At 40.2% G+C, this 22,487-nt stretch overlaps 1 protein-coding gene across 7 annotated transcripts in view; it reads left to right on the top strand.

The window, feature by feature from the left end:
- The window catches only part of AKAP7 (A-kinase anchoring protein 7), a 137,664-nt gene that overhangs the window by 10,389 nt on the left and 104,788 nt on the right, over positions 1-22,487 (top strand). For 3 of the 7 annotated variants that reach the window (XM_082634102.1, XM_082634103.1, XM_082634100.1), the window contains exons 3-5: positions 5,354-5,493; positions 13,435-13,571; positions 15,992-16,051. In XM_082634102.1, coding sequence (XP_082490228.1) covers positions 5,354-5,493; positions 13,435-13,571; positions 15,992-16,051 — 337 coding nt within the window. The remainder of the gene's footprint in view (positions 1-5,353; positions 5,494-13,434; positions 13,572-15,991; positions 16,052-22,487) is intronic. The other 4 variants (XM_082634104.1, XM_082634105.1, XM_082634101.1 and 1 more) reach the window with 2 other exon arrangements.

The following is a 22,487-nucleotide window of genomic DNA, read 5'->3' as shown; positions in this document are numbered from 1 at the left end:
ATTGATCTTTATAATGTTTTTATTGTAAACTTGATATTACTTGAAAACTTTGCTCATTGTATTTTCATATGAACTAAATAAAAAGTATAATAGTAAATTGTATTTTAGAACTTAGATTATGATTTAAAAGCTAGAAATAAAATGAAGTTCAGTAAGGAAAAGAGGGATTTTATAGTCTGATCATACAAATAAACCTGCAAATGAAAACCATACAAATAAACCTGCAAATAAACCATACAAATAAACCTGCAAATGAAAACCATACAAATAAACCTGCAAATAAACCATACAAATAAACCTGCAAATAAACCATACAAATAAACCTGCAAATGAAAACCATACAAATAAACCTGCAAATAAACCATACAAATAAACGTGCAAATGAAAGGCAAAGAAGATATGCAAACAGGTGTCTAGCAAGTTGACCATAAATCATCAGGACTCACTGAAATAGAAAGACAGACAAACTACTTATAATGGTATATTAAACTGTACTATAACAGTTAATATTCACAGAATTCTTTCCCCCTTTTTTGCCCAGCTCACATCAGATAATTTTAAACTTAACCCTGTCTGTGATGCCTAAGAAAAGAAAAATGTAGATAATCCAGTTCAGAGGGAAGTTTAATAGTTATTGATAAGAGGAAACTAAGGGAATTTAGAAAAACCCTGTACTTCTTTATTTTTACCAAGAGGTTGCATTCTGAATTGGGGGCTTTACTCTGTGTCATCCTCACGATACCAGAATTATTAGACCTATTTCACATTATAACTATTACCTTCAGAGATTAGGATTTTCCTTCTCTGGATATCTGCAAAATGGACTTATGAAACATTTGAAATGGCAAAAATGAGTAGCTACAGACAGGAGGACACTTTAGTTTTAAACAGGTAAGGTATAAAACAAAATAGTGAACACTCCAGTGGTCTTTTAAATACTGTTTTATTAAGTCTGTTCCTCTTCTTAGTACTGTTATATTGAGTAAAATACAGCAAAAGTATGTCTTATGTTCAAAGTAAGAAATAGATCTTACATTGCCACCCAATATACATATATATGTAAAAAACTGAAATTTCACGAAGTAATACATGTATCATAAGCAGTGTACTGTTTACCATTCTGTCCTTTGCTTTGCTTTCCTTTTCTTTCCATTCCAATCCATTCCATTCTAGTTATTAAAAAGTGCTTTTTTTTTTTATCTTCTAAGGTGATTTCATAACCCAGTAGTGGATTGATACTTACAGTTTGAAAAAAGAAAAACTAGACTATAGGCTTAGGATTCTATTTCTACTATGTTAATTTTGAGATAAACTAAAGGTTATAAAATCAGCTGGATTATTAGTTTGGACACCATTCTTTGTTTAATTTCACCATAAAATGTCCTAATTAGTACAGGTAGTAACAGTTGGTACCTTTATTCCAAATCACAGAAAACTAGAACCAGAGGAGACCCCTAGTTACTAGATTATGCAGCTGTTGTTCCTCCCATGCTCCTGGGTTTAAAAAAAAAAAAATTGAGGGCTTCCCTGGTGGCGCAGTGGTTGGGAGTCCGCCTGCCGATGCAGGAGACACGGGTTCGTGCCCCGGTCCGGGAGGATGCTGCATGCCGCGGAGTGGCTGGGCCCGTGAGCCATGGCTGCTGAGCCTGCGCGTCCGGAGCCTGTGCTCCGCAACGGGAGAGGCCACAACAGTGAGAGGCCCGCGTACTGAAAAAAAAAAAAAAAAATTGATTATAGAAACTTTTAAGCATATTCAAAAGTAGAATAGTATAATGTGCCTCATGTATTCATTACCTCTTCTTCACTGGATTATTTTGAGGTAAATCGCAGAGAGGTCCTTTTTTCTGTAAATAATGTATATCCTTAAAAGATGAGGAATCTTATTAAGCATATAATAGTAAGCATCCTTGAAATGTCCTTACTACGTGAGCAAAGTAATGGTCATTCCTAATGTCATCAAATACCCTGTCATATTCATATTTCTCTGATTGTATTGCAATTATTTATTTATTTTTGGCTGCGTTGGGTCTTCGTTGTTGTGCACGGTCTAGTTGCAGCGAGTGGGGGCTACTCTTCGTTTTGATGTTCGGGCTCCTCATTGTGGTGGCTTCTCTTGTTGCGGAGCACAGGCTCTAGGTGTGCGGGCTCAGTAGTTGTGGCACGCAGGCTCAGTAGTTGTGGCGCACGGGCATAGTTGCTCCACGTCATGTGGGATCTTCCCAGACCAGGGCTTGAACCCATGTCCCCTGCATTGGCAGGCGGATTCTTAACCACTGCACCACCAGGGAAGTCCCTGTATTGTAATTTTTTAAAAGCTGGTTTGATTTAGGAACCAAAGTCTATGCATTATATTTGATACATCTCTTCAGTCTCTTTTCTAGGAGAGCTCTAGATCTCCTCCTCCTTTTGTTTTCATTTGTGTGTGTGTGTGTGTGTGTGTGTGTGCGTGCACGCGTGCATGTTTATCATTGAAGAAATCAAGTTGTGTAGAAGTTTACTGTTATGGTCATTTGATGTTCAAATTGTCTCATCTTTGGCCTGTGGGGGAACTTTCAAACTGGCTCTAGAGACCTTCTGACATGATCCCAGGAGTCTTTGAATTTCTAGCCTTCTCTTGTACATTTTATCCCCCAAACCTAGAATTAGCTATTTCTCCATGGATTGGCCAGATTTTTAAGTTCTCAGATAAAGAAATGAAGTGAATTGATGGAAAAATGCTTGTTGGCAGACTAGTCTTTGGGTCAGTGCCCTTTCATTATCTAGTGCTGCCTCTGCTGCATTGCTGGTTGTCTTCCCAGCAGCCATTTCCACTCCCCCTTTTCCTTTTGTGGATTACTTTTACTCAAAGTCATAGGCTGATAACTGTCAGATACCCCCGCAGTGGAAGCACGGAGTCTTAACCACTGGACCACCAGGGAAAGTCCCTAAGTCAATGTTTAAATGTTCCTATGAGGTAGCTATTATTATTATTATTATTACTTTTTTTTTTTTTTTACGTTACGCGGGCCTCTCACTGTTGTGGCCTCTCCCATTGCGGAGCACAGGCTCCGGACGTGCAGGCTCAGGGGCCATGGCTCACGGGCCCAGCCTCTCCGCGGCATGTGGGATCCTCCCGGACCGGGGCATGAACCCGCGCCCCCCTCATCGGCAGGCGGACTCTCAACCACTGTGCCACCAGGGAAGCCCTGAGGTAGCTATTATTATTATCCTCACATTAGAGAGGAGGAAACTTAGGTCAGGAGAATTTATGTGACTTATCTAAGGTCACACAGCTAGTGTGTAGAGCCAGGCTTCCAGCCCAGATTATGTTAAAAATGGTTTCCTTTTCCAGAGTGCCAGTTTCCTAACAGCAGATGGAGGTGGGCTAAGAATGTATTTTAGAAATGGATTTAAAATATGTGGTACTTCATTAGCATATTTTGTGGCTTTTGTTTAAAATTAGTACATTTAATTCATGTTACTACAATCAGTGGTAGGACTATTTCTTATATATCTGAAATTATAAGCAGCTCAGTGTATTGATTTGATTTTCCATATGAAAAAACCTGCATGGGAAATAAAACCCAGTGGCATCTTATGAAGCAATTCGGATAATGCTCATAATACAGAGAATGCTACGAACTTTTTAAAAGTTCTGACAAGCTCACAGGTACAAAAGAAGCTAATAATTGATATTTCAAATATGTGTTCTCTGTGAAGATATATCATTTTAACCATGTTAGTCATTATGCATATTGTTGAGAAATGTAGTAGAGAAATGGTTGCACAAACAGACTGGGTAATTTTGCCTTAACTCATAATGATACAGTCAGACTTATTACCCAGATCAACTTGCTCTTAATTTACCCCTGTCTTAAGTCTTTTTCTAGGGCTCACAGATATGTTAGTCCTAGAAAGAAAGCATGTCTATTCCCACAAACTCTTAATTTTTAAATTTTAAACGTTTTCTACTATTTTTCTTAGAAGTTAGCATTAAAGTATTATTTGCAGCATTCATTTGAAAATTGTTTACTATTAATATTTCAAAGAACAACAGAATAAGGACAGTTCCTTCCGCTCTTTGGTTTTGTGTGTAGTAGTAAGTACTTATCTAGAACTGCGAGAGGGAAGCAGTTTGCTCCAGTAGAAAGTACACTAGAAGGAGACCTTTAAAAGGTCTTGATACCAGGCTTGACTCTGTGACATTGAGCTGCTTTAAAAAGTTTTTCTTCTCTTCTCTTTCATCATATGTAAAATAAGGAGTTTAGTTAGATGCACGTGGGCCTTGTGCTCTTGGTCACTATGGTCTGTTAGAGTTGATCCCAAAGATGAAACCAACTTCATAGGACTGAATGTAAAGCAAGGTGCTTCCTCCTTCTCTCCCTCTTTCCAAAATCATACCTCAGAATATACAATTATATTTGAATTTTTCAAAGTCTCTATGAGGTACTGTATTTTGAACAGTAAGCTACTGTTCAAGAAGGCACACCTGAAAAATAAATTAATGGTAGTTTTGCATGGGTAGGGAAGCCCCTGATAGAATTTGTAAAAGAGACAATGGCATTTCACGCTGATTTGGAAATTACTTCTGGGGGTATAGCTTCATAATAAGAGTTGTTGGGTGTTGGAAATGTCTTTTGAAGATGACCTTGAAAAGCATGCTAAGTGTTTCTCAAGTTATCTATGGTCAAGGACCATTTTTTTTTCTTTAATTTCTTACATGTTGCTGACTGATACTTTTGTAAAATATAATAAAACAATGAATTATTAGCAAAAAGGTGTTAAAGAAAAAGATCTATAAAATAGAAGCCAAAATTTGACAGACAAAATTACTTTGCCTAATTGCTCTGAAAGTTTATAAAGCATCCTCTTAGTTTCTGGAACAAATGGTTTGTAGTGTGACACTGGCCATGAACCAGACTTTGAATGGCACTGCTGCAAGGGGTTTTGTTGTAAAAGTTACAAATATACATATACAGGATGGATGAAAAAGTGATTTTTCCTAGCATCATGAAAATTGTGGCAAGGGGAAGAGGATGGTTGTTAGTTATGCTTTAGATCAGAGGTTAGTGAACCCATGGCCCATGGGCCAAATCTATCTGCTTTGTAAATAAATTTTTATTAGAAAACAATTGTACCCATTCATCTGTGTTTTGTCTATAGCAGACTTGGGTAGTTTTGACTAAGACCGTATGATCTGCAAAGCCTAAAATATTTATTATGAGGTCTGTTGCAGAAGAGTTTGCCAATTCCTATTTTAGATTTGAAAATGACAGTTAAGAATGATTGCTACTTGTATAGTGCTTGTTTTTTTTCTGATTATATTATCTTTGTTTAAATGCATTAGACGTGTTGTTTGACTTTTCTTCTCTAGTCACTGATGTACCTAAGATAAATTTGGAGAGAAGTAAAGAAAATGAATGGAACAATAAAGATAAAATAAAGAAGAGGAAAAAAAAGCAAAAAGATTATCAACCCAACTATTTCCTATCCATTCCGATCACCAACAAAGAGGTGCTATTTTTTTAAAAATTATTTTTACTAAGTTTATTCTAAATTATATTTAAGGTACACTAAATGCTCATAAGTCTATTTGCTCTTAGCTTTTAAGAGTCTTTGGTGGCATTTTTAGCTGGGCCACACAGGGAATATAGAATATGTGTAAACAATAATTTTAAAAAACACTATTTAAATAATCATATTTAAACAATAATTTTGCAAAAGCCGCTTGAAAAAGTGTTGCCAGGTAGCATGTCAAGGTCCTTTCTAAGTGTTTGTTCATCATAGTGGAGGAATCTTTCAGAAGCAGAGAGCTGGTAAAAAAAGATTATGAAATCTCTGTGGGGAAAGTAAACTGGGATTTCCTGCTGCTTAGTCCAGTTCATGGTAATGATTATTGCAACGCAGTTTCTTTAAAAATTATTCATTGTTGTACCAACTTAATAGTGCATGACAAACTTGGTAGAAATCTATTAAAAGTCTGAAAAATTAATGTGGCATCAGTAATAGAAAATGGGACCAGCCAACTGGCCCACACTAAGAAACCCTTATATGTGACTAAGAGAGAAAACTTCAGTATCTAAGACCTCTAGAGCAGTGAGTTAGGAATTTAAATGCCTTAGGAAAGAACACCTCATTCGGATGACTGACTGTTTTTTATCTTGGCCCAATTTCATATATCTTAAGAGCTGGATCTGAATTTCTGTTTGATTGTGGGCTCTGATCTCTTAACTGGGCATATTTTCAGGTTGCTTTTCCCTTTATTTAACTAGAATGTTTCTACACAATGCTAGTGAATTTTTAAAGATCAAAGCAAATGAAATCGAAATCAAAGAAATAAATATCAAAGAAAAAAATAAATTCTTTTAGGACACTCTAGGAAATATCTAGTCTGTGAGATACAGTTTAGTTGGGGAGAAAAACACATAAAAAGAGAAATGGTATTACCTAGAAATACAGGATTTTAGAATTTGATACAGTAAAGAATCAGACTTTGGTTTTACTGGCACATAGTGGCAGGTTAACAGTAAAATAGCCCTTAAAAGTGTTTAGCTGATGCAGTGTTTAATGCAATCGGAAATTATATATTAAAATACTTGCGAGTTATTTGGACAGGTTTTCTCTGAGATTTAGGATCACGTGTACCTATGGGAATGAGAAGAGAGCAGGAAGCCACAGGTGGTGCTATTTAAGCAAGCAGTCAGACAGAGGCCAGGTCCTGAGGAAACTGCCTGTGAAACAGGCCACGTGATGTCCCCAAGGGCACATGATTTCTGATTGGAAGAGACGCCAGGTTCCTTCTTTTGATTTCTTGCTTAGAGATTGTTTCACCCAGCGTCTGTAAGTGTAGAAGTTGGGTGAGCCCTTCTCTAAGTTGCTTTGCTTAGGTCCTTCCTTTCCTCTTGCTCCCTGCCTGCTTCTGTTCTTGGCCCTGCTGGTCAGAGCAGCAGCTCTGCAACCCCTCTGAGCCTGCCCCAGCCCCTTCCAACCCTGTGCCGGCTTCCCTCCTCCTCCAGTGAAGACTGGTGGGGTGATGTGCTGGGATAGGGCTGGCAGGGAAGGGGACCAAGGGGAAAGAGGGTGGAGAGATTCTTTTCTTCTGCTACTTAGTTCAGGATTCAGGCTGCAAAGATGAGAGGAGGGGATGAGAGAACTCTTTGCAACCCTTAGTTTTCACCCCCCAAGCTGCTTTGTTTCACCCTGTAGCTTTTGTTTCTGCTTCTCAACTTTTTGGAGGTTCTGTAGAAAGTGAGGAGAGTACAGGCTTCGGAACCTGACAGACCTTGTTCGGATACCAGCTGGATTACAAACTCCACTGTGGATGTAGGTCAGGTTACTTAATTGCTGTAGTTTCGGTGTCTTCAGTTGTAAAATGGAGGTGATAATGATTATTTTCTAAATCCAAATCTGGACACATCACCTACATGCTTATACACTTCAGTATTTTCCCATTGTTAGGATGAAGACAAAGGCTTTACCATATTCTAGAAGGTTCTACATGGCTTGGCCTTTTCCACCTCAGCCCTCGTTCCTTCTGCTTGAGCCCCTCTGGCCTTGCTTGAACTTGCCAGTTTCCCTCTGCCCTCCGGAAAGCCTTCTCTGGCTGGGAGTTTCCTTTCCTCTCCTTTTGATTTTGTTAATGCCAAAATCTCAGCTCAAACCTCTCCCACCCATGACCACCCTGACTAGGTCAACCCCCACCCCCCAACAACAACAACAAAACACAACACGTTCATGGCTTTCCTTTTGTCATTTGTCATCCTTGCAATTTGACACTTGTTAATCTTCCTCACAAAGTTTTTCAGGTCGTTCCCAGTACCTAGAACGGAGTTTGGCAAGAATAGGCGCGCACACACAAAATACTGTCATTTCAGGGTGGAAGGTGTGTTTCTGGCGCACCAAATTCCAACCAGAACATTTATAAATAATAAATACAGTGTTACAAATGCTGGTTTTATAACATAGGTTCAATGGCAGTTTGTTTTCCAGGAGGTAGGGTGACTTGTAATAGTGGGGCACACAAGCTTCAAGTAACCTGGAAACCAAAGAATTTAATATTTCCCTCTCAAGAGACTTATTTGTGGGTAAGAGAAAGCTTAATACAAATATGGGGAGGAGGACTAGGAATAGGACGAGATTAGGAGATACTTTTTATATCTTTCATATGAGCACCTTTTTTGTTTGTTTGTTTTAAAGTATCTAATGTTAATTTTCTGTTGAAACTATTTATGGGCTTTTGTGGGAAGGCCTGGGAAAAGGAGCAGCATTTATAACATTATTTCAATGGGAGACTGTATTCCAAGTTCCAATTAAGTGACCTGCAAACAAGCTTTTGGAAGCTAGCACATTGACAATGAGCTGCTCTACTTTTGGCCTCTACTTGTTGGCATCTAGTTTTAAAGAAAAAAGTATTCAGACTTATAAGGGTCTTTGATTTTTAAACACGTTATTAGACATTTGGAATGCTTTAGTTTTGGAAAATCATGATTTTCATATTTTTAAGAAATAGAATTGGAAGATGAATTAGAATGACTGCATAAAAATATCCTAATTGCATGTATGTGAAAGTATGTGTTTCTCCACTACCTGCAATTACACATTAGTTTAAAAATAAAAAGATGAGAAATTTAATGGCGTTAAAATAAATCCTAAATATTTCTTAACTGGCTAGAATTGCTTAATTATTAGTTCTGGATGGATTTGCTCATATGTTGGTTTTATATGCTTTCTTATGAGAGGTAATAATTTAAGGTAAGTCAACACTGAAAAATGCAAGGGAACAATCAGAAGCTGATTGAAATTAGGAGTGTATTAATTTTTTTGGTAAGATAATTGTTTTATACTAATGGAAAAATATGATGCTCTTTAGGGGTTTTAAAAGGCATTTTCTACATTTAATTCTGTATTTCATCATTTTGTAATGTGAAAATTATTGGTCTTATGAAAAGATGAAAAATGATTTGTGCATTCTGTTCCTTTCTGGGAAATGTAGTTGTGAAAATACTTGATATCATCATGTATGTTAAAATACAGAAAATTCTCCTATTTTAAGATGTTTTTAAAATTTTTACTCTACTTATTGCTGTATCATTAAATTTTCAAGTTTTTTCCTTTGTGTAAACAAGCAAGAAAAATGACTGTATTCAGCTTTGAAGAAAAGTTAGGTAGCAAATTGTTGGGATAATTCTGTTAAATCTTAATGAGGCAGCAAATTTAGGAATAATTTATGTTAACAGTTTAGGAAAAATCCAAAAATAATGTCCAAAGATGAGGTCAAGGACATTCTCCTTCTGTGTGCTAGACTATAACTACTCTCCCTCACGAACTAACTTGAAGGCTATTTCTTTGAGCTCATGTATGCTTTGAATCAACTAGAAAGCTTAAGAGATAGAAAAATGAAATTTCTTATTGTGTCATTTTTAGGCATGTGGAACACGGCTTAGTGGTGAGGTTTAGCAGATTCGTGTCTGCTTTTATTCTCTAAATACAAAGAAACTACTCAATGAATGAAATATTTAAGATTTTAATAAGCTTTTATTTTTTAAAGTTTCTTTTAATATTCTACTTAAATATGGCTCTACAATATTAGGTATAAAAAATGTGCATTGTGCAATACTGCCAGTGGCTGGGGATTATGATGACAGATACGCTTTAAAGGCTTTGTAGAATTTTAAACAGGGACTGTAAAAATTAGTTTCCTTTGGCCTTTAATGACATTGGTACTTTTTTTAAAAAAATTTATTTATATTTATTTTTGGCTGCGTTGGGTCTTTGTTGCTGTGCAGGGGCTTTTCTCTAGTTGCGGTGAGCGAGGGCTACTTTTCGTTGTGGTGCGCGGGCTTCTCATTGGGTGGCTTCTCTTGTTGCAGAGCACAGGCTCTAGGCGCGCGGGCTTCAGTAGTTGTGGCAGTCGGGCTCAGTAGTTGTGGCAAACGGGCTTAGTTGCTCCGTGGCATGTGGGATCTTCCCGGACCGGAGCTTGAACTCTGCATTGGCAGACAGATTCTTAACCACTGTGCCACCAGGGAAGCCCGACACTGGTACCTTTTAAAATGGCACACAGAGAAGACTCTGAAGTAGTTTCGTTTTTTCTTTTTATCTTTTAAGAATATAATTAGTGGGGCCTCCCTGGTGGCGCAGTGGTTGAGAGTCCGCCTGCCGATGCAGGGGATGCGGGTTCGTGCCCCGGTCTGGGAGGATCCCATATGCCGCGGAGCGGCTGGGCCCGTGAGCCATGGCCGCTGGGCCTGCGCGTCCGGAGCCTGTGCTCCGCAACGGGAGAGGCCACAACAGTGAGAGGCCCGCATACCGCAAAAAGAAAAAAAAAAAAAAAAAAGAATATAATTAGTAATAAAATGCATTAAAAATTTTTTTAAAGATGATATCAAGGAATATGTAAATTGATCTGGAGCATCAAAGCATAGTTCGAAATACATTACTTGATTAGATTATCTTTAGAATTTTCATATGTTAAGGTTAATTTTGCATTATAAGTACGGTGTGACTTCAGAGAAATAGTCTTCAAAGTGTTTTACAAATTTTAATGTGCAATTTTACAAGCTACTGGATAATTCAAAGATATGAATGGCCTAAAACTATTTTTCACTAAATAGTAGGACATTGCACTAAAATGCTGAATATACAAATGGATGGAAATTTTTGAGCATTGTCCTGAATTTACATATAATTAGTATTTGAGCTTAGAATGAAGACTCAGTTTTTATGAAAATGCAGATACTCTACCGCTAAGTGCAAGTGGCAAACCCCAGGTGTGACAATGAAAACGTCTCCAGGCATTGACAAATGTCCCCTGGGGTAGAGAACCATTGATTTTAATAATAGTGGCAGTGTTGCAGACCTTATATTAGGCAAATAGTGCAGAGCTTGCAAAGTGCTTTCCTGTAGCTTGTCTGCGTGACCTTTAACACATCCCTGTAAGTTTGGCAGTGCTTTACAATTGAAGAAACCAAGACCCACTGAGACTAGGTGACCTCTATGGGGTTCCACCCGCGGCAGACCTGGGGTTAAAATCCAGGATTTCTGATACAAGTCCAGTACCTTTAATTTGCATCACTCTGTATTAAAAAGTTCTCATCCTAAACCACTTTTTCACGATCAGTTAAGCCAGAATTACCATTTGTACCAGCTAAGATTTGAAGATGTAATTATACTGTTTTGAGATCTGATATTCTTGAGCTCGCATGATTTACTCGGCACTGGCTAGGCCCTTCCCACGTGAACCTGGACCCTCTTGAGCTGCTTCATCATTCCTGAAAGCTGATCTCAGCACTTCATTGCACCTGGAAAAATCTCTCAAAAATTCATGTGTAAAATCCTCGCAGAGTAGTGTAGACTTATACTAAAGGCTTTTATGAGAGGGCCTGTGTGCTCTATTACACAGGATCCAGTAAGACTTCCTCAGAATCTCCTTTAAATGCCCTTTTTTCCCTTGATGTTTCATGTCTTGAGTCACTACCCACATGTCTGCCCCTCTCCTTGTCTCCTCTTGAAAACACATTACTTGTACCTCTTCCTGCACGGCTCTCTGGCCGCTTCTCCTTCTCACTCCTGGATCTTTTCCTCCAGGTACCTCCCTCATCTTTTCTCACGTATTGTAATTTATCCTTTTCTCAAATTCCTTTGCTATTTTGGGTATATGATCTTAAAAAGATTTTTTTTTTTTTTTTTTTTTGCGGTACGCGGGCCTCTCACTGCTGTGGCCTCTCCCGTTGCGGAGCACAGGCTCCGGACGCGCAGTCTCAGCAGCCATGGCTCACGGCCCCAGCCGCTCCGCGGCATGTGGGATCTTCCCGGACCGGGGCACGAACCTGTGTCCCCTGCATCGGCAGGCGGACTCTCAACCACTGCGCCACCAGGGAAGTCCGAAAAGATGTTTTTAATCTTCTGTGTTTCAATTTATTTTAATGGAGACAGTACCAATATCTTACCTCACAGGATCGGCGGGAGGCTTCAGTGAACGAATATATGTAAAATGTTCACTCTAGTGCCTAGAACCTAGTGACCACACAAGAAAGGGTAGTTACTGTTGTGGTCTCAATGTTGTGTTTATTTTTATTACCAGGCACCGTGGCGAGATGGCGGGGTGGAAGAAATAGATGTTGCCCTCGGGGAGTTTACAATTTAGTTTTATCAATATAGAGGTAGAGGAAACGCTGACTCTGTAAGATCTTTGTGTATTATTGCTTTAGGAGCATTTGAATGATCAGGCTGTCAGTATTCTTTTGTTGGGTGTCGTGGAAGTGACATCTTCCCTTGGGAAATCTTGTGTTAGGTGTTACTGCATAACTTCCTACCAGGAAAACACCTTCTCATGTCACTGTCCTCCAGGTTGCAAGGACTAGAGAAATGCTGAGGTGATTTTGGGTGATGTGGATTTATTGTAAAGATACTTGAGAAGTCAGATCCCAGGATGGCATCTCATGATTTGCCCAATTGCATTCTGCAGATAATGGGAACATTGTTCCCCATGAAGCAGCTTCTTTAGTATCAGAACAGCCTGCTCTGCTCATGATTCAGTTGTTTCTTATCTCTGCTGTCTTTTTAGGGCTCTGCTTCTATCGCCAGCCCCCTCTCTCTTCCTTTTCTCTCTAATTCTGCTGCCTCTGGGCTTCTACGTGTGCTCTTTTCTCTGGGGATTGCTTGGTTTGCTAGTCCATATTCAAACTATTTTCCAGTGCACTCACATTTAGAAGTTGACTAGAATTGTCTCCAACTGGAAATGGAGGAGGGAAAAGCCACCGTTCCTCTTCTCTGTTCTCATTAGGTTGAGAGGGGAAGGCTGGTGAGGGACCAGGGATTTCGCTTAGGTGCGGACTGTACAGTTTTTCTAACATACGCATTTCCACTTGTTTGCAGCTCTCTCTCCATGGTGATGCCCCTCCTCACATGTCTGGGGAAATGACAGTAGTCATTCCCGTTGAAATTATTGCTGTCCTAAAAAATCTTAAAGGCCATGAAGAATGGGTTCTCAGACACATTCACTTGGGGACAAATAAATATTGCTGCCAACAGAAATGGAATGTTGTCTGCCAGTTTGACCTTTCTGTGGCAAGAATAAAACTTTTATTTTTAGGAAAGATCATAATTATAGTGAGTCATACTGTATATTCCAAGGATAAATTTCTGAAAAGATACATGGCCATTGAGAATTTTTCCACTCAACCAGTGGCCCAGTCTGTAAAAGAAGGGTGTTGGGCTTGATGCTCTTAAAACGGACAAGCTTTGTGTGATTTTTTTTTTAACTTAAACATCCTATTAAACTTTCCAAGTCATTTCTCCAGGATATTTGAGAATAGTTAGACAATTAAGCATTGTTTGGCTGAAGGATCTTGACATCATTCTCATTTCATATGTTGCTTATTTTTCTTCTCGATTTCAGTGTTACCGTAAGGAAATTTTGCTTACCTAATCTCTGTTTTGTCTATGTGTGATTAGGTTACAAAAGGAATTAAGATCCTGCAAAATGCAATAAAACAACAAGATCAGAGACTGGCCAAAGCAATGAGCGGTGATGGTTCCTTTCATATTACCCTGCTAGTGATGCAGTTATTAAATGAAGATGAAATAAACATGTGAGTAATACATCTTTCTGGAATATTGTTTTCCAAGTTATTACTGTAATTTGAGTAATCATAGCAGAACCAAAAGAGGCATTGAAATTCTAAAGAAGTATTCTTTTTTTTAAGAAGTATTCTTTATTATAATTTGTTCCAATTAATAAGTCAATGTACAGAATTAGCCATATAAATATTCTTCCTGATCTACCCTTTTTTTTTTTTGGCTATGCTGCTGCGTGGTGTGCAAGATCCTAGTTCCCTGACCAGGGATCGAACCCGTGCCCCCTGCAGTGGAAGAGCAGAGCTCTAACCACTGGACCACCAGGGAATTCCCCTTAATCTATACTTTTAAACTGTTATTGTTATCAGATGCATTGGTTATGCAGTTATTTTATCTGTGTTAATTATGTAAGCACTCTGGAGTCTGACCATTTAGGTTAGGATTCCAGGTAAAGATTCTGGAACCGTGGCCCAACCACATCTTAACAGCTGCCCAATTTTGGGCAAATCATTTAAATAAATAAATTATTTAAATAAATTAAATAAATTATTAATCTGGTGTCCGATTAAATAAATTATTTAAATAAATGGAGAAAATAATAGTACTAATACATGTAAGAACTCTTAGTATAGGGCCTGGCACATAGCAGGCACTTGATATTATTAGCTATTAGAGCTGTCATTTACTAGATTAAGGGACAATTTCAGTTTCACTTCCTTCATTCCTAGAGTATGTGTACACCCTGAACCTCCAAACCCAGAGCTGTACCATAAAAGTTGAGTATTAGTCATTGATTGCTGCTTTCCAGCCTGGAGTGGAGAAACCTTGCTCTCCCTCAAATTCTCTGGGATACTCTGTCTGTCGGTATGAGCACCCCTTGCCCTGTTAGCCCCTGTTTAGCCCCCTGGATTAAGCTCAAGCATAAGCTCTTTGGAAAGCCAAAACCAGAATTACAGGTTACAGGTTACTTCTGTTTTCTACCCTGACATACAGTCTCCTGAGGGAATGAAGAGCAAGGCTTGGATTGGGAAGGGGGCGAGGAAAAGGAAAAATAAAAGGGAGAAAACAATAAATTAGTAACTCAAAATATACAGTCAAATTATGATTCGGGTAGTGATGTCTTTTTAAATAGTTAGAACCGCATGTCTTTAGGGATCAGTCTTCTGATCTCTCTCAACATAATCCACCCAAGAGCAGGTCTTGAGCACCCTGCAGTGACAGAGAGGACCAGAAGATTTTACTTAACTCATTTTCACTGTTCACTTTGCCAATCAGAAGAAAAAAGAAATACTCTGATGCTCTTAAAAGAAAAGAAGCCAGAGAAGATGTGACACAAGATGAAAGCCTGAGAGAAAATGAGTGGTCCCCTGTGTGTTAGAATGGTGGACTAGTCAGGGTTCCCCAGAGAAACAGAACCAACAGCATGGATACCCATTTGGATATCTAGATATATGGAGATATCTGTATCTACAGCTGTAGCTATATATAGAGAGATTTATTTTAAGGAGTTAGCTCACATGACCGTGGGGAGCTGGCAAGTCCACACTCTGCAAGGCAGCCTGGCAAGCGGCAGACCCAGGCGAGGGTTGACAGTATAGACTCGAGCCCAAAGGCGGCCTGGAGGAAGAATTCCTTCTTCCTTGGGGGACCTCAGTCTCATAAGGCCTGCAACTGACTGGATGAAGCCCATCCACATTCTGGGGGATGATCTGCTTTACTCAGGGTCTACTGATTTAAATGTTCATCACATCTAAAAGAATTCCTTCACAACAACATTTAGACTGGCGCTTGACCAAACACTAGGTATCATGGCCTCAGTTGACGAACAAAATTAACCAACACAAAGGACAAGAGCAGGAGTAAATACTGAGCTGGTCTCACGGATGGCAAGTAGGAGATGCTGAACCAGTGATTAATTCAGAAGAACTGCACGTGGTCAGTGAAACCACAGCCAGCTGGGAGGAGGGTTGTCATCCAGGATGGGAAGGAATCTAGAGGCCCTTTTGTGCTGGGCGGAGTGAGCAAATCAGAGGAAGAGGTACGAAGCCGGACACATCCTGGCTCCCCTTTTGGGGTTGACTGTTCCAACCAGTGTTGGAGCAGAGAACTGGGAGTGAGAGAGACACTCACCTTGGTTTGGGGTTCTTAGGGTGTAGCTGGGAAAAGCTCAAGCTCTTTAGAGAAGTTCCTGTTCAGTAATGCTGAAAGAATGTGCTACCACACAGCTGGTAGATCCGAGTCGAGGGAGATTTCTAACACCTGGACCTGAGGCAGTTCCTTCAGTTCCCCATTGCCTATCAAGGTATATAGATGGATCCAGAAATTTCTTTGTGCCCTGGTGGGTAGACTTGGAAGTTCAGAGAGAATCGGTGGATCAGAAGGAACAGGATGGGGGACAGCGACACTGCTGAATATCCATGTTTCTTGATCACAGGCCCCAGCAGGAATCTTGTGCTTCAGCAGAACATGCCATTGCAATGCCCAGAAAGAACAGGTGGGCTTTCACGGACACCAGTGTAGGGCACCCAGGGATATGACCAGACCAGTCGCCCTGAAATAGGAATCTCTTAGGACCCAAACAGCAAGCAGATCAAAGAGCTTCTTCAGTCCTCTTATAAGAGTATGCTGGAGTCCCTGGGAAGGGGGAGGGGAGAGGGAAGGGAAAAACAATCCTGAAAGGAGGTTTGAATTAACTGAATAATTGTATCCCAAAGAGACCTTTTTAAACCAGAGAAGACTGAGTTACCATTGATTGATACGTTTAGGGTTTATCTCTCTTACCGGAAATGGGTCTTGGCTATGGCCTGTAGATATATTTCAGTCTCTGCTCCTCAGCCACGATTCCCCAAACAAATGTTATTTTATTTTATTTCCTTAACAAGTGTTCTGAGTCGGGCAGCACAGAAAGGTCACCTTTTTTATACATTGGAGGAAACTGGCAGTCCTAGGAATTAAGTGAATGCGGGTCAGTAGACAAGCCGGAACTAATCAGTTTTCTGTTATTATTCCATGGAGTGTGATTGTGAAAGGTGGAGAGGTAGAGGGAGAGGAGTGGGACGGGGACAGGAGGGAGAAGATGAGCACAAGTGCGTGAAGGGCAGGAGAGATTAGTCTTCTGGAAGTATAGACGGCCTCCTGTGTCTCAGTAGCCTCTACTGATGGACACGGAACTGACTAGAAATACTGTTAAGTGGTGTGCAGTCGGGTTGGGGTGAGGGGGTGGATTATAATGTATTATAATGTATTATAATGTTTACATTTCTCAGTGGAGGTGGGACTGCCTTCTCTAGGAGACTTTTTTTTTAACGTCTTTTTTGGAGTATAATTGCTTTACAATGTTGTGTTAGTTTCTGCTGTATAACAAAGTGAATCAGCTATATGTATATATATATCCCCATATCTCCTCCCTCTTGCACCTCCCTCCCACCCTCCCTGTGGGTGGTCACAAAGCACCGAGCTGATCTCCCTGTGCGATGCAGCTGCTTCCCACTAGCCATCCATTTTGCATTTTGCTAGTGTATATATGTCAGTGCTACTCTCTCACTTCGTCCCAGCTTCCCCTTCCCCGTGTCCTCAAGTTCGTTCTGTATGTCTGCATCTTTATTCCTGTCCTGTGCCTAGGTTCATCAGAACCATTTTTTTTCTAGGTTCCATATATATGTGTTAGCATATGGTATTTGTTTTGCTTTTTCTGAGTTCACTCTGTATGACAGTCTCTAGGTCCATCCACCTCACTACAAATAACTCAATTTCGTTCCTTTTTATGGCTGAGTAATATTCCATTGTATATATGTGCCACATATTCTTTATTCATTCATCTGTTGATGGACACATAGATTGCTTCCCTGTCCTGGCTATTGTAAATAGTGCTGCAATGAACATTGTGGTACATGACTCCTTTTGAATTATGGTTTTCTCAGGGTATATGTCAGGTAGTGGGATTGCTGGGTCATATGGTAGTTCTATTTTTAGTTTTTTAAGGAACCTCCATACTGTTCTCCATAGTGGCTGTATCAATTTACATTCCCACCAACAGTGCAAGAGGGTTCCCTTTTCTCCACACCCTCTCCAGCATTTATTGTTTGTACATTTTCATTCTGAGCAGTGTGAGGTGATACCTCATTGTAGTTTTTTTTTGTTTTTTTTTGTTTTTTGTTTTTTTTTGTTTTTGCGGTATGCGGGCCTCTCACTGTTGTGGCCTCTCCCGTTGCGGAGCACAGGCTCCGGATGCGCAGGCTCAGCGGCCATGGCTCACGGGCCCAGCCGCTCTGCGGCATATGGGATCCTCCCAGACCGGGGCACGAACCCGCATCCCCTGCATCGGCAGGCGGACTCTCAACCACTGCGCCACCAGGGAGGCCCCTCATTGTAGTTTTGATTTGCATTTCTCTAATGATTAATGATGTTGAGCATCCTTTCATGTGTTTGTTGGCAATCTGTATATCTTCTTTGGAGAAATGTCTATTTAAGTCTTCTGCCCATTTTTGGATTGGGTTGTTTGTTTTTTTGATATTGAGCTACATGAGCTGCTTGTATATTTTGGAGATTAATCCTTTGTCAGTTGCTTTGTTTGCAAATATTTTCTCCCATTCTGAGGGTTGTCTTTTTGTCTTGTTTATGGTTTCCTTTGCTGTGCAAAAGCTTTTGTTTCATTAGGTCCCATTTGTTTATTTTTGTTTTTATTTCCATTTCTCTAGGAGGTGGGTCAGAAAGGATCTTGCTGTGATGTATGTCATATTGTGTTCTGCCTATGTTTTCCTTTAAGAGTTTTATAGTATCCGGGCTTACATTTATGTCTCTAATCCATTTTGAGTTTATTTTTGTGTATGGTGTTAGGAAGTGTTCTAATTTCATTCTTTAACCTGTAGCTGTCCAGTTTTCCCACCACCACTTATTGAAGAGGCTGTCTTTTCTCCATTCTATATCCTTGCCTCCTTTGTCACAGATTAGTTGACCGTAGGTGCATGGGCTTATCTCTGGGCTTTCTGTCCTGTTCCATTGATCTATAATTCTGTTTTTGTGCCAGTACCATACTGTCTTGATTAGTGTAGCTTTGTAATATGGTCTGAAGTCACGGAGCCTAATTCCTCCAGCTCCATTTTATTGGCATATAGTTGCTTGTAGTAATCTCTCATGATCCTTTGTATTTTTGCAGTGTCACTTGTTACTTCTCCTTTTTCATTTCCAATTCTGTGATTTGAGTCCTCTCCCTTTTTTACTTGATGAATCTGGCTAATGGTTTATCAATTTTGTTTATCTTCTCAAAGAACCAGCATTTAGTTTTATTTATCTTTGCTATTGTTTCCTTCATTTCTTTTTCATTTATATCTGATCTGATCTTTGTGATTTCTTTCCTTCTGCTAACTTTGGGGCTTTTTTATTTGTTGTTCTTCTTTCTGTAATTGTTTTGGATGTAAGGTTAGGTTATTTATTTGAGATTTTTCTTGTTCTTGAGGTAGGATTGTATTGCTATAAACTTCCCTCTTAGAACTGCTTTTGCTGCATCCCATAGGTTTTGGATCGTTGTGTTTTCACTGTCATTTGTTTATAGGAATTTTTTGATTTCTTCAGTGATCCCTTGGTTATTTAGTAGTGTATTGTTTATCCTCCATGTGTTTGTATTTTTTACAGACTTTTTCCTGTAATTGATATCTAGTCTCATAGCCTCGTGGTTGGAAAAGATACTTAATATGATTTCAGTTTTCTTAAATTTACCAAGGCTTGATTTGTGACCTAGATATGATCTATCCTGGAGAAGGTTCCATGAGCACTTAAGAATAAAGTGTATTTCGTTGTTTTGGGATGGAATGTCCTATAAATATCATTTAAGTCCATCTTGTTTAATATGCCATTTAAAGCTTTTGTTTCCTTACTTATTTTTCATTTTGGATGATCTGTCAGTTGGTGAAGGTGGGGTGTTAAAGTCCTCTACTTTTATTGTGTTACTGTCAATTTCCCCTTTTATGGCTATTAGCATTTGCCTTATGTATTGAGGTGCTCCTATGTTGGGTGCATAAATATTTACAATTGTTGTATCTTCTTCTTGGATTGATTCCTTGATCATTATGTAGTGTCCTTCTCTGTCTCTTGTAATAGTGTTTATTTTAAAGTCTGTTTTGTCTGTTATGAGAATTGCAACTCCAGATTTCTTTTGATTTCCGTTTGCATGGAATATCTTTTTCCATCCCCTCATTTTCACTCTGTGTGTGTCCCTAGGTCTGAAGTGGGTCTCTTGTGGACAGCATATATACAGGTCTTGTTTTTGTATCCATTCAGCCAATCTGTGTCTTTTGGTTGGAACATTTAATCCATTTACATTTAAGGTAGCTTTTGGTATGTATGTTCCTATTACCATTTTCTAATTTTTTTGTGTTTGTTTTTGTAGGTTCTTCCTTCTCTTGTGTTTCCTGCCTAGAGAAGTTCCTTTACCATTTGTTGTAAAGCTGGTTTGGTGGTGCTGAATTCTCTTAGCTTTTGCTTGTCTGTAAAGCTTTGATTTCTCCATCGAATCTGAATGAAATCCTTGCTGAGTAAAGTAATCTTGGTTGTAGGTTTTTCCCTTTCATCACTTTAAATATGTCCTGCCACTCCCTTCTGGCTTGCAGTGTTTCTGCTGAAAGATCAGCTGTTAAACTTATGGGGATTCCCTTGTATGTTATTTGTTGCTTTTCCTTTGCTGCTTTTAATATTTTTTCTTTGTAATTAATTTTTGATAGTTTGATTATTATGTGTCTTGGCATGTTTCTCCTTGGATTTATCCTGTATGGGACTCTCTGTGCTTCCTGGACTTGATTGACTATTTCCTTTCCCATATTAGGGAAGTTTTCAACTGTAATCTCTTCAAATATTTTCTCAGTCCCTTTTTTTTCTCTTCTTCTGGGACCCTGATTGTTCGAATGTTGGTGCGTTTAATGTTGTCCCCGAGGCGTCTGAGACTGTCCTCAATTCTTTTCATTTTTTTTTCTTTATTCTGCTCTGCAGTAGTTGTTTCCAGTATTTTATCCTCCAGGTCACTTATCCGTTCTTCTCCCTTAGTTGCTCTGCTATTGATTCCTTTTAGAGGATTTTTAATTTCATTTATTGTGTTGTTCATCATTGTTTGTTTGCTCTTTAGTTCTTCTAGGTCCTTGTTAAACATTTCCTGTAGTTTCTCCATTCTATTTCCATGATTTTGGATCATCTTTACTATCATTACTCTGAATTCTTTTTCAGGTAGACTGCGTATTTCCTCTTCATTTGTTTGGTCTGGTGGGTTTTTACCTTGCTCCTTCATCTTCTGTGTATTTTTCTGTATTCTCATTTTGTTTAACTTACTGTGTTGGGGTCTCCTATTCACAGGCTGCAGGTTCGTAGTTCCTGTTGTTTTTGGTGTCTGCCCCCAGTGGGTGAGGTTTGTTTAGTGGCCTGTGTGGGCTTCCTGTTGGAGGGGACTGGTGTCTATGTTATGAGGGGTGGGGCTGGATCATGTCTTTCTGGTGGGCAGGGCCATGTCTGGTGGTGTGTTTGGGGGTATCTGTGAAGTTAGTAAGATTGTAGGCAGCCTCTCTGCTAATGGGTAGGGTTGTGTTCCTGTCTTGATAGTTGTTTGGCCTGGGGTGTCCAGTGCTGGAGTTTGCTGGCTGTTGGGTGGAGTTGGGTGTTAGTCTTGAGATGGAGATCTCTGGGAGAGCTCTCGCCGAGTGATATTACATGGAGCTGGGAGGACTCTGGTGGACCAGTGTCCTGAACTTGGCTCTTCCACCTCAGAGGCTCAGGCCTGACACCGGCCCGGAGTACCAAGACTCTGTCAGCCACATGGGTCAGAAGAAAAGGGAGAAAGAAAGAAAGAGAGAGGGAGAGGGAGGGAGGGAGGAAGGGAGGAAGGGAGGAAAGAAAGGAAGGAAGAAAGATTATTAAAAAAATAATAATAGTAAAAAGAAAAAGAGAGCAACCAATCCAATAAAGAAATCTACCAATGATAAAAAGCGCTAAACACTAAACTAAGATAAAGATAAAAATCAGAAACAAGGGCTTCCCTGGTGGCGCAGTGGTTGAGAGTCCGCCTGCTGATGCAGGGGACACGGGTTTGTGCCCCAGTCCGGGAAGATCCCACATGCCATGGAGCCGCTAGACCCGTGAGCCATGGCTACTGAGCCTGCGCGTCAGGAGCCTGTGCTCCGCAATGGGAGAGGACACAACAGTGAGAAGCCCGCATACCGCAAAAAAAAAAAATCAGAAACCAAACTGTTGCTGACAGTACACGCCATGTCTACAGTTGCTCCCAACGTCCAACTCCTCAGTTTTGGGATGATTCATTGTCTGTTCAGGTATTCCACAGATACAGGGTACATCAAGTTGTTTGTGGAGTTTTAATCCACTGCTCCTGAGGCTGCTGGGAGAGATTTCCCTTTCTCTTGCTTGTTCGCACAGCTCCTGGGTTTCAGCTTTGAATTTGGCCCTGCCTCTGCATGTAGGTAGCCCTCGGGCATCTGTTCCCACCCATACAGCATGGTGTTAAAGCAGTGGCTGATTGGGGGGCTCCAGCTCATTCGGGCCAGGGGAAGAGAGGGGTACAGTATTTATAATTGGAATGCGGGGCGAGCCTGTGGCAGTAGAGGCCATCGTGACATTGCAGTAGACTGAGGCGCGCCATTTGTTCTCCCGGGGAAGTTGTCCCTGGTCTATGGGACCCTGGCAGTGGCGGGCTGCACGGGCTCCCAGTGGGGAGAGTGGATAGTGACCTGTGCTTGCACACAGGCTTCTTGTTGGCTGCAGCAGCAGCATTAACGTTTCATGCCCGTCTCTGGTGTCTGAGCTGATAGACCGGCTCGTGCTTGTCTCTGGACCTCGTTTAGGTGGTGCTCTGCCTTCTGTGGGCAGATGGGGAAGGAATCCCCTCTCCTCACGCACCCCGAAACAATGTTCTCTTGCCTCTTCGGCGGGTCCAGACT

Source organism: Mesoplodon mirus, assembly GCF_964341445.2.
Source record: "Mesoplodon mirus genome assembly, chromosome: 10".
Taxonomy (NCBI): Eukaryota; Metazoa; Chordata; class Mammalia; order Artiodactyla; family Ziphiidae; genus Mesoplodon; species Mesoplodon mirus.
The sequence above is the reverse complement of the archived record's forward strand: the minus strand, read 5'-3'. Positions and strand labels throughout refer to the sequence as shown.